Below are 13,372 nucleotides of genomic sequence, written 5' to 3'. Positions count from 1 at the left end.
GAAAACTTTAAAATTATTGCGAACACACAAGTGTGCTCGATTCAAATTATTTTATATAAGCCACCAATACAGGTGACAAAACAAGAAATGATACGGAAAATTTTACACGATTTTCATAATACGCCTACAGGAGGACACATCGGTTAGCACCGACTGTACCTCAAAATAAGAGAAATATACACGTGGAATAATATGAAACGTTCGATTGCAAAATTCGTAAAGGCCTGCGAATTATGCAAACGAAACAAAGTCATAGAACACACTAAGGAAAAAGAAATAATAACAACCACACCTTCACACCCACTCGAAATTATTTCAATAGACACCATTGGACCACTACCAAAAAGCAATAATAACAAAAGATATGCCGTTAGCATACGATGCGACTTAACTAAATATGTCGTACTAATCCCTGTACCTACAAAAGAAGCTAACGTAATAGCCAAAGCCTTAGTTGACGATTTTTTACTTACGTTCGGAACATTTTCAATCTTACGATCAGATCAAGGAACAGAATACAACAATGAAACTTTGAAACAAATATGCAAAATGTTAAAAGTCAGACAAAAATTTAGCACAGCTTATCATCCACAGACAATTGGTTCATTGGAAAGAAATCACAGAACTAATATCTGAGATCATTTGTCAACGAACATCAATCAAAATCGTTGAAAATCTGTCCACATGGTATGTGGATGGCCCCTTAGATAGTTTCAATAGAACCAAAAAATATACATATTAAGAAGTATTACTATACAAAAAAAAATGTTATTTCATAAACTACAAAAAAAAGAATATTATTAACATTTAACAAACTTATCAAAGTTTGTGAGAAACAACTGGAGACAGACGTCTAAATTATTTTTTAGAGCAATTTCATTTATCATAAAATTACGCTCGTAAAGAGGGATGGTGTCGTATACCAACTCTTTGGTACGGCACCGTAAACCATAAACAAAACAAATTCGAATCAAACCACTGACCCGCGCAAGTAAGTTCCGTTACTTACTGAAAGCCTTATGCCAAAGCGTTACAGCACACTCGCTACCAGGCCTTGTACCGCAACGCTGGGTGCCTGATTCATACAGCAGGCAAAATGCAGCGTTGCAATTTTAACGCTCGTCTCTCCAGCTGTTTTACAGTAGGGGCCTAAACTAGCAACACATGTAAATACACACATAGAATTAATTATTTTGGCAATTGCATTTGCCTATAAAAGCAAATGATTTTTAATAAAGATAATGAATTAATCAATGAGCATTCCGCAGCGACTGGTCTACTCCAGTTCCTCTCACCGGAATAGCTTTAAACATAAAGAGGTTTTTACTATCGCGAACGGTTTTGACATTCGTCAACTCCGTCACCGCTACGAAAAGAAACCCCAACGTTCCGCCGGTTAGTTATTCTTTCAAGTTCAACGAAGTTTATTATTTTACGTTCCGCCGGTTAGTTATTCTTTCAAATTCAACGAAGTTTATTAAAAAAAAGAAGAAGGTTCGTGATTCTTGTCTATAAAGCTAGCGCGCTAGCTTAGCGCAATGGATGTAGATCCCTCATCCTCTTCTTCGAACCCTCCCTATCATGTCCTTCCCACTCAATCCCTCTCGGTTGCTGATGCAGCCACCCCTCGCCCCAGGCTCTACCCGGACAGATCTCAGAGCAGTTATACTGTTTTCTTTCGGCCAAAGGCAGGAGCGAAATCAAAGCCGTTAAATATAATGCAGATTTCCAAAGACCTGACGAAAAGGTACAAGGCCGTGACCGAAATATCCAAGGTCAGACCTAACAAGCTCCGTGTCGTGGTCAGTAACCTGGAACAGGCCAACGCTATAGCTTGTTCTGAGCTTTTCACAAGCGAGTATCGCGTGTATATACCCGCACGAGACGTGAAGATCGACGGTGTCATAACCGATTCGAGTCTGGTCGTCGAGTGTATTTTGCAAAGCGGCTTCGGCTGCTTAAAAAATTCTTTGTGCACCGATGTAAAAATAAAGATTTTGGACTGCAAGCAATTGTGGTCTGTATCTCTCGTCGGCGGCACAAAAGTGTACACTCCGTCAGACTCGATTCGAGTTACGTTCGCCGGGTCTGCATTGCCTAGCCACGTCTCGATCCACCGGGTTCGTCTCCCTGTGCGGCTCTATGTGCCCCGCGTCATGAACTGCCTGAATTGTATGCAGCTAGGCCACACCGTCGCCTACTGCTGCAATAAAGCACGTTGTGGCAAGTGTGGGGAGAATCATGCGGATGATTCCTGCAGTAAAAATGCTGAAAAATGCATTCACTGTGGGGAAAATCAGCATGAGCTCTCGACACATGCGATGTATATTTTTTTTTAACTATATTTTGTTTTTCGCTTTCAACAGGCAATCTTTCTAAAAGACTACCTGTTGAAACGCAAAGTAATAAATTTGTTTTTAACGTTAACGAGTGTTTAGTGAGTAAATTTGGTTTGAGATATTTCTACTTAAATTCTATAGTGAAGTGAAAGTGTAGTGAAGTTTTTCAGTTATGCCTGGAAGAAATAAAAAAGCTCGCTTTGATGCGGTTTCAAGGAAACGTGAGGCATCTCCTTCAAGTGACGCTGAAATTTCGACTAACAGGTATGATATTCTTTCTTCCGTTGGGGATCAAGCAGTTCAAACTTCTCATACTGAGCATAAAGCCGTTATGAAGAAGGTTAAAGTTCCACCTATTGTGGTTTTTGTAGCAAATTTTAAGGGGTTATATACCTTTTTGGTCGAGAAAAATGAGGGAAGTTTGAATCTATTTTTAAGTGCATAGCACCATTTTCATTGCATCAGAGGGGTATTTTTCTGAAAGTACAGTTTATCAACAACAACAAAATACGTTTGATTTTGAGATATACCAATTATTACTGGAATAATGGCCGTTTCCCCGAAACGCTATTTTTTTGCAGAGGCTTGCGGTGATCCTCATAGAGACTCAGCGGGTCAACCGAAATCAAAAAACTTATATTATTTCATTAGTTTAGAAGTGTGCCGGGTTCTTGAACGATCGCTCTTATGAGTATTTTGTTTTCAGTGCAAATGGGAACATTTTTTTTTTCAAAAAATGCACGTTTTGAGCGCTAAAAATTGCATTAAAAATTAATTTTTTTGCGGCAAAATGTAACTGTATGTTTCGAAAAGCGATCGTTCAAGGACCGGCGAATTTAACAACGAAAATTTAAAAAAAAAGATGAAGGAAATCGGTTCAGTTGTTTTCCCGCAATCAGGATCACGGCAAAGTCATTTTTCGGAAATCACTATTCCGAGATAATCGCGTGTAAAGTTTCAAGTTAAGCTTATGCGGCCGTGGCGAGGCGCGCTGCAAATCGCTCTAACTTTCTTCCTATTGCTCAGATCTTTATGAAAATTTGTGAAGATGTTCTCAAGAGTTCTGTATTTGAAGATAAAGTTCTGTATTTGAAGGTAATACAATAAAAAATTTTTCGGTTTTTTGAAAACTAAAAAGGTATATAACCCCTTAAAGCATTTCGATCAGAACTTCCATCATTTCTGTCGGATGTAAAAGTTAATTTCCAAATTGGCCGCCAAGACGAAATTCATATTTTGGCTGAATCTTCTGATGGCCATAAACATCTTTTACAGTATTTGACTGAAAAGATGTATAAATTTTATTCTTTAGATGCCAAAAACGAGAGACCGTTTAAGGCAGTTTTGAAAGGTCTTACAAATGACCAAACTATTGAGGAAATTAAAGATTGTTTGTCAGAATCACTTGGTTTTGCCCCCAACCAGGTAATTTCGATGAAACGAAAGGCAAATGCCAAAATTAATCAAACTTGAATACACCAGGAAAATTACTTGGTACATTTTGATCGTACCAAAGTACATAATTTGAATTGTTTGGAAAAAGCACGTGTTTTATTTAACGAGCGAATAAAATGGGAAAATTTCAAGAGACATGGAGGAATCCATAATCTTACGCAATGTCGGAATTGTCAAGCCTATGGTCATGGAACTCGAAACTGCCATATGGCTGCAAAATGTATGATTTGTGGTGACACTAGTCACACGAAAGATATCTGCCCCGTGAAAGAGACCACTAATAGTTTCAAATGTGTAAATTGACAACGTAGGAATTCTAAACAACCTGTTGTCAATGTGGGTAATCAAAAGACTTTCAATACTGTTCAAGCACCACCAGCACTTTCATTAGCAGGTGTGTCTGTAGGTAATAATTTAAATTCAGATAACAAATTTCAGAAAAACAATCCTGTTCAGGCAACACCAGGCTGTTCATATGCCAGTGGCCTTTCAGTCAGCCAGTATTGATCTAGGTATTCCAACACCCGAAAAGATTGATTACCTACAACAATCCATGCTGCAGTTAATGTCCGCTTTGTTGAACTGTAACTCGATGTATGAGGCTGTTCAAGTAGGTATGAAATTTACAACTAATATTGTTATGAAATTGAAATTCAGCAATGATTTCAAATTATGCAGTAAATTTTCTAAATTGGAATGCTCGCTCTTTAAAAGCGAAAGAGGATGAATTTTTCAATTTTTTAACAGTCCACGATGTGCATATTGCAGTTGTGACTGAAACGCTTTTAAAGCCAAATATTAAACTAAAAAAGAACCCAAATTATATAGTTCATAGGTTTGATAGAATTGATGTTGCCGGTAGTGGAGTTGCAATAGTTATCCACCGTCGAATAAAACATCGTGTTTTACCCCATCTTGAAGTTGGCAAGGGGAGCTGCGTAGCCGCAAGGATACAGAGTCCGCTTTGTCAAGCGGATGGTCGTGGGTTCGAATCTTAGTAGAACCAGGCCATCCGATGTCAAAAAGGGCTTTAAGCATGGGTTTATTCTCAGGCTCCCCACCAGTTACCCTTCCTTTACGCTGAAATCTACAAATACCTTTGCGTGACTTCCTCTTAACAAAAAATAAGTCCCTCTTATCAATAAAACTGGCCAGAAGGACGCACGACGAAACTTCTCCAGGGAATTATAAATGGTGATATTTGGCAAAAGGAACGAGTAGAACAGTGAGCGTGTAAGGAAGAGTAGCACATTACACGCAAGCACTGATGAACAATAATAATAAGCATGCCACTTCTCAATAGAGGTATTGCTATTAACAGAAGTGCGGGATACAGCAGACACCCGGGCATATCTCACAATAGATTTACGATTCTGGTCGCAGTGAGGAAGTCCATACAGGAAAAAAAACCCATCTTGAAACCAAAGTTATCGAGAGTTTGGGAATTGAAATTTAAACAAGTATTGGCATTTTATTTATAGCCGCAGTGTATTTGCCTTTTCAATGCACTGGTGAGCGAAAATATTATTTCAAGGGAGATTTGCAAAAACTCACAAGGAATACATCTAAATTTTTAATCATCGGTGATTTTAATGCGAAACATCGATCTTGGAATAATGCTCAAAGCAATTCCAATGGAAAAATATTGTTTAATGATTGCTCGGCTGGATTTTATTCAGTTTTATTTCCAAATGGTCCTACATGTTATTCTTCTATTAGAAATCCATCTACAATTGATTTGGTACTAACAAATCAAAGTCATTCATGCAGTGATTTATTAACTGCTGACTTTGATTCTGATCATCTTCCCATAACATTTTCTATTTCCCATGAAACTGTTTTGAATCCCACTAGATCTGTGTTAAATTATCACAAGACTAATTGGGATGGATATCGTTCTACAATCGAAGAAAATTTGAATGATGATATTATTTTACAAAATAGTGCTGACATTGTCAGAGCATTAGAAAATTTTAGCAGCTTAATACTCAATGCCCGGAATTTATCAGTTCCTAAGGCTCGAGTGAAATTTAATGCACCAATTACTGACAGTGAACTTCAACTTCTTATACGTTTGAAGAACATACGGAGACGTCAATACCAAAGATTTCGTGATCCTGCTTTGAAAATTATTTTTCAAGAATTACAAAAGGAAATTAAACATAGATTCACTGTCTTGCGAAATGAGAATTTCATGAGAGAAATTAAACAACTAAAACCTTATTCAAAACCTTTCTAGAAGCTTTCGAAGGTCCTTAAGAAACCTTCGAAGCTTATTCCAGTCCTTAAAGATGGTGATTGCATTTTTCTAACGAATGAACAAAAATCTCAAAAACTAGCTCAGCAGTTTGAGAGTGTTCATATCTCCAATTTGAACGTAGTAAGTCCTATTGAAAATGAAGTAAACCAAAAGTATGATCAGATCACCCAAGAATTTCTTTCTGAAGAGGTATTGGAAACAAACTTGAATGAGGTGCGAACTATTCTCAAAAAATTCAAAAACATGAAAGCACCAGGAGATGATGGGATTTTCTATATTCTCATCAAAAGACTTCCCGAAAACTCTTTAAATAAACACGTTATTAAGATGAACGGTGTGGTCTTAAATTGGTCTGATCAAGTTAGATACTTAGGGCTTGCTCATCACTAGCTTTTTGATGGCGAACACAGTAGTCGTGTTATTGTGTGGTGATATAAAATTGTTAATTTGCGAGTGAAATAGTGAAGTGATTCACGATAGATATATTCTAACGTGTTTCGGTAGTGAATCTACACAAGGCTAAGTACAAGAACAGTTGCTTTAAGCAGCAAGTTCGCGTTAAAGTTTGATAAAATAAAATCCCCCCCGGCGCTTTCACAGCAGCGGTGGTGGCGATCGTTTTTTTTCCTTGCCTCTGTCTCTCTTCTCTGCATGCTTGTTGGTGTAGCGTCCCGCGTTTAACCTGTATTGTGTCATGATTTGCTCCGGCTGTAGTTCGGCAATTGTATTATCAGATTTGCCGTTGAAATGTGTGGGCTTTAACTGTGCACGTTTGTTTCACTACAAGTGCACCGGGCTCACCAAGGCGACGGCAAAGATGATTACAGACAACGATAATCTTTGCTTCAAGTGTGATGAGTGTTTATCAAACCAGTGTTGTGGTGGGCAACATTTGACTCCGGACATGAAGCGTATCGAAGGAGAGATGCAGAAATTATCTTCTCTCTCTGACTCGGTCATTCAAATGCGGGATCAAATTGCGACCCAGATAAACAGCGCGATAAATATCGGTATGGAACAGTTGAGATCAAATGTAAAGGAGTCTCTTGAAAAATTATTATGTGAGAAATTTGAAAAATTGAATCATTCGGTTTTGCAATTGAATACAAATCAGAATATAGCTGCTATTAATAATGCTCGCGCGCGGATTGGGACGATTCCTTCTGAATCGGACCAAATCGGCAAAAAGCGTAGAATCGAATACGAAAATAATGACGATGTTTTTGACGACGGTGCAACTTTTGCGCAAGTTGTTAAAAGTCGCGGTAAAAACAATAAATCTAACTCAAGTAACAAAAGTAATACTAATATCGGATTTAAACCGGTTAAACCTAAGACTCGTCCGGTTATTGTGATTAAACCGAAAGAGTCCAAACAACCTTGCAAGGAAACTCGGAAGTTTTTGAAAACTAACTTAGATCCTAAAACACACAAAGTTAGTAATTTCAGGAACGGTAAAGATGGTTCCATTATTGTCGAATGCGCCGTTGGCGAAAATATTGATTTAGTGAAAAATGGCATTCAAAGCAATCTGGGTGAAAAATACAGTGCTGTTGTTCCCACGTCGGTGCCTAGATTGAAAGTAGTGGGCATGAGTGAGAATCTTTCTCCTGATGTTTTCATTGACTATTTAAAGAGTCAAAATGATTGCATCACAATCAATGAGGTAAAAGTAGTTAATATGTACGAAAATCCACGCTTCACCTATAACAAGTATAGCGCGGTAATAGAAGTTGATTTAGAAACGTATAATAGTTTGTTATCTGTTAAGCAAGTAAATGTAGAGTTTGATCGGTGCTTAGTATTGCCCGCGATAAATGTGCTAAGATGCTTCAAATGTGGAGAATTTGGACACAAGAGCATGAATTGCAAAAATTGTGATGCATGCTCTAGGTGTAGCCAAAACCATAAGACATCTGAGTGTACATCTACTGTATTAAAATGCGTCAATTGTGTAAAAACGAATAAAGAGCGTAAAACTAATTTGGACGTCAACCATGCCGCTTTTAGTTCAGAGTGTTTAATTTATAAAAGACTATTCGAGCAAAAGAAAAGCAGCTTGCGTTTCAATAAATAGCAAACAATTTCCAACGAGAATGTGAATAAGTTTGATTTTTTGTATTTTAATATTGCGGGGTTGACAACAAACTACGATGCATTACGTCGGATTGTTGAAGATAAACGTCCACTTTTGGTGTTTTTATCAGAGACTCACATTGTCGATGATGAAGCATTTGAACAATATAGTATTCCGGGATACAATGTTGCTGCTTGTTTATCACATTCTAGGCAAACTGGCGGTGTTGCTATTTATGTCAGAGAATCAGTTCAATTCCAGCTTTGTCACAACGAAGCTAAGGATGGTAACTGGTTCTTGGGCATTACAGTAGTTGGTGGCATGAAGGTGGGCAATTATGGTGTTTTGTATCATTCTCCTAATGCTAGTGACCGCCGTTTTCTTGAAATATTGGAAAACTGGCTTGATGAATTTCTTGATTTGGGTAAAATAAATATAGTGACGGGCGATTTTAATATTAACTGGCGAGATGATGCAAATTCGAATCATTTGAAGCGTTTAGTTGAGTCTTTCAATTTGAAACAAAGTGTAGATGAATAAACGCGTATTTCCCAGCGGAGTAGAACTTTGATTGACCATGTTTATTGCAATTTTGATTCGATTCGTTCAGTTACGAATTCTGATATGAAAATAACCGATCATGAGACATTAGTAATTAATGTTCTAGAAAACTTGAATAATAATAATGATTCAATAAAATTGAAATGCTGGAGAAAATATTCGAAACAGGCTGTTTCGAACCTTGTTGAGAGAAGCTTGGGTTTTCCAATCGCGACCGGTAGTTTAGATGAATCTGCAGCTGTTCTTACTAACATTTTGAAGACGTGTACGAATCAATTAGTTGAACATAAATTTGTTTCGCTGAAAAACTCGAACAGCTGGTATAGTTTGGATCTTTTGCGCCTAAAGCGCAAGAGAGATAAACTGTACAAAAAGTTTTGTAGATCAAACAATCAGAATCATTGGATTGAGTACACGTTCGCGCGTAATAAATATTCACAAGCGATTAAAAAGAAGCGTTGTGAATATATCCAGAGAAAGATTGTTCAACATCAAAATAACAGCAAAGAGTTATGGAAAATTTTGAAATCTTTGTTGAAACCTAGTAATTGTAAACCGCGGTCCATAACTTTTGAAGGCACATTAGAACATTCAGAACAAATTATTGCATCTAGATTTAATGATTATTTTGTCAATAGTGTTTCATTGATCAATCAATCCATTGAATTGGTCGAGGAACCCGACGAAATAAAACAGCCGATTAACAGTAGTTGTACATTTGATGGTTTTCACTCAATCACGTTAGAAGAACTGAGAAAAATTTGTTTTTCATTAGGTAAAACGGCTGGAGTAGATAATGTAAATGCTAGAGTTATTCAAGATTGCTTCAATGTCATTGGTCACACTTTGCTGGATCTCATTAATGAATCGTTGCAAACAGGGCACGTGCCTTTGGTGTGGAAAGAATCGTTGGTTGTTCCGATTCAAAAGGTTGCTGGAACGATTAAAGCCGAAGAGTTTCGTCCCATCAACATGTTACACACATTAGAAAAGATATTAGAACTAGTTGTTAAGGGCCAGCTTCTAGAATATTTAAATAGTAACTCGTTGCTAATTCCGGAACAATCAGGCTACCGGGAAGGCCACTCATGTGAAACCGCGTTAAACTTAGTACTAGCAAAATGGAAAGATAACTTAGAAAATAGAGACACAATATTTGCTGTTTTTTTTTTGGATCTAAAACGCGCTTTTGAGACAATTTCTAGGCCCTTATTGTTGAACACAATCAAGCGCTTTGGAATTTCGAGTACTGCATTCAGATGGTTTGAAAGCTACTTGTCTGACAGAACTCAACGGACTGTTTTTAATGATTCTGTTTCTAGTCCCGTGGAGAATGATCTTGGAGTTCCACAGGGAAGTGTATTAGGGCCCCTTTTGTTCATTATGTATATAAATGACATGCGACGAGTTTTACGTTTTTGTGATATTAATCTTTTTGCCGATGACACCGTATTATTCATTGCAGCTAAGAACGTAGAAGAAGCCGTTTCACACTTGAACGAAGATTTACGTTCTCTAAGCAGATGGTTGAAGTATAAGCAATTGAAATTGAATATTGATAAAACTAAATTTATGATTTTCTCGCGCACCGTTGTAAATGATGATGTCTCTGTTTTGATTGATGATGAGGCAATTGGTCGCGTTCGGGAGATTAAATATCTTGGCGTGATTATTGATGACAATCTAAAGTTCAACGCTCACATTGACAATGTCATCAAGAAAATTGCCAAAAAGTATGGAATTCTATGCCGTCTGAAAAACGAATTAACGATTAGTAGTAAAATACAGCTATACAAGTCAATCATCTCTCCACATTTGGATTTTTGCCCTACTTTTTTATACTTAGCCAATAACACACAACTATTGAGGTTACAGCGTTTGCAGAATAGAATAATGCGTTTGATTTTAAATTGTGATAGATTAACTTCCTCTGTTTTCATGTTGGACGCTTTGCAATGGCTATCTGTGAAGCAGCGAGTTGTTTATTTGTCTATGGTGTTCATTTTTAAAATAATTAATGGTTTGCTACCTCAATATTTGAGTGATCGAATTGAAAGAGGAAGAGATTTTCATAGATATAACACTAGAACCGCGGATGAAATAAGAACACCTTTCTTTCTAACGAGAGCTTCACAAAATTCATTGTTTTATAAAGGTATAAATTTTTTCAATTCGATGCCAAGACATGTTAAACGTGCACCAACACTTGCGGAGTTCAAGAGACAATGTATTTCACACGTGAAAGTTTCTATTGTATAAAACGATACTAAGTTTTTCAAAATGATGTAGAGTTCACCGGATCTTAAATGACGAAGTTTTAACAAACGGATTTATTTTAGATGAACTATTTGTTTTGGTTTCTATTCATATATTGATTGTTTTATTGAAGCTTGTAAATGACGAAGTTTTATACGAACGAATCTGATTGTGTTGTAAAATTTTATTTATATGTTTATATTAAATTGGACTTTTCTAAATTTATAACAACAAAACTACTGTGTTCGTCACGGTGTTGATGATGGATTTTTTTTCTTTCATTATTGTTGTTGTAGCTTTAAAAATAATAGAAAGAGACTACAAACGCTTGAGCCTCGCGCGCGGTTTTCAGATATAAATGATTTCTTTTAGCAAATTAAAATTGTTATTTGAATGCTTAGAGAAAATCATGAAATAGTTGTGGTTGGTCTGGCTGAAAGTCATGAAAACCCTGTACTAGTTTTGTGTGCTCTATGAATCAAGTATACAGTTTTTGAAGAAGTTTATATCTGGAGGTAAAATCAGTTCGTTTTTTTTTGTTTTGTATAACTGATTAAAATGTGATCACATTAATTATCTATAGATAAATCGTCCAGCTCAAACCTTTGTAGGGGTATGTGGCGGGACCATCATCATCATCATCATCAGGGCTAATTTATGATAAGAATCTTACTTTCAAGGAGCACATTGAGAATATCCAAGCAAAGTGCAATAAATATATAAAATGTTTGTATCCTTTTATCAACAGAAATTCTAGACTTTGTCACAAGAATAAACTGTTAAATTACAAACAAATTTTTAGGCCAGCAATGTTATATGCAGTTCCCATCCGGTCAAGTTGTTGTGCAACCAGGAAGAAGACACTTCGAAGGATTCAGAATAAACTTTTGAAAATGATTTTGAAGCGTCCTCCCTGGTTAAGCACGAACGAGCTACATAGGCTCACTAATGTAGAAACATTAGAAAATATGTCAAGCCAAATTATCAACAAATTCCGACAAAAATCGTTGCAATCCTCAATTAAGTCAGTAAAATAGTTTTAAGTTTATTTTAAGTTTCCTTTTTTTTCTTCTCCTTGACAAGTAGGTTTAATAATTTTTCTACAATTACATTGACATAACTACGAAAGCTGATAACATTCAATAACTTAAAAAAAGCGTACAAATATATATAAAAGTGTTGAAATGTCACCATTTGTGGTAGAACACACAATATTAATTCTGAATAGATATTTTAGTACATAAATAAATCATAACAAACTCCCCCCTATTAAAAAAAAAAACTATATTTTTTTCATTATGTGGGTGCTTATCGACTGTGACGTTCAACTCAGGGGAAGATTTTCGGCTATGCAGTCTATTTAGAGCAGCTAAACGATGTTTCGCTTCAACTATCCGACGTTTCCAAGATTTATTTAATCTTTTTCAAGGATTCAGGAATGTTTTACATCAAATATTTGTTATCTCCTATACATAAATTGCATGTTGTGTTTGACTTACAGAGGCTATATCGTTTGTTGTTATATGTATGACTGCATGTAGTAATCATTTGTCCTAATTTGTTTTACCTTACTAAAATGGCGTCAATTCTAACTATTGTCAAGATATATTCGTAATCAAGCTTGTTTGGATTGTTATTTTAGCACTACTCACTTTAGTTGGTTGTAACTATATTTTCACTATGTCTGTTTTAACTATTTATTTGTTGCCGGGCGGAAAAACGGGTCAGTACTAGTGATGGGAAACTTATCGATACTTATCGATAATATCGATAAATGCGGGACATCGATATTATCGTTAATTTTTTGACGTTAACGATAATTATCGATATTATAAGGGTGAGGACAAGTCAGTGCGGCTGGTTACTGGAGGAGACCCAAAAGAAGGAGACCTCACCTACCCTACCCCAGGAGTTGCTTTTGCCGCTAGGTATTTGTTGGGTGCTGCTATTCGACAAGATTTAGCATTGTTGGGGGTGGTGTGAAGGTTCGCCTCGGGGTTTCACTGAGTTTCTGAGAAAAAAAGGTAACTAAAAAGGTATTTATAGTTTTTAGTTTCCTAAGAACAAATGAACTCGACAACATAGTACTGGAGAACTTCAAAAAAATATCTAAACTTTTTGCACCATCTCATAAAAAGCAATGATACGAAATTGTAATAAAATGCATTTTCTTTGGCTTGCCAACTCTTTTAATATGATGGACATGCATAGCGGTAGTCTTTTGGTAACTCTCTGGTAATTGTTTAGTTTAACTGGGAACTGTTTAAGTTTAAAGTATCTGTTAGCCAACAAACAATTTTTAGTTCCACTAAAAATCCAAATCAACAAAATTGTTGCGCCAAAAAAAGTGTGCTGATTTTTACAGCGGGTAGACAAAATAATTGAGATAAATAAAACTCTCTCAAATTTTAAATTGCCAGAACT

General features: G+C 36.4%; 2 protein-coding genes across 2 annotated transcripts in view; both read left to right on the top strand.

Annotated features, from left to right (window-relative positions):
* LOC129718972 (probable serine/threonine-protein kinase dyrk1) overlaps positions 1-13,372 on the top strand; it is a 148,373-nt gene that overhangs the window by 75,880 nt on the left and 59,121 nt on the right. The gene's annotated exons all lie outside the window — the stretch shown is intronic.
* LOC129718973 (uncharacterized) lies at positions 6,993-9,418 on the top strand. Its single transcript, XM_055670260.1, has 2 exons — positions 6,993-7,720; positions 8,742-9,418. Exons 1-2 carry the CDS (start codon positions 7,019-7,021, stop codon positions 8,757-8,759), a joined length of 720 nt encoding a protein of 239 aa, XP_055526235.1. The 5' UTR covers positions 6,993-7,018; the 3' UTR covers positions 8,760-9,418.

The sequence above is a fragment of the Wyeomyia smithii genome, chromosome 1 (genome assembly GCF_029784165.1).
Source record: "Wyeomyia smithii strain HCP4-BCI-WySm-NY-G18 chromosome 1, ASM2978416v1, whole genome shotgun sequence".
Taxonomy (NCBI): Eukaryota; Metazoa; Arthropoda; class Insecta; order Diptera; family Culicidae; genus Wyeomyia; species Wyeomyia smithii.
Note: the sequence above shows the minus strand (reverse complement) of the source record. Positions and strands in the feature narration are given on the sequence as shown.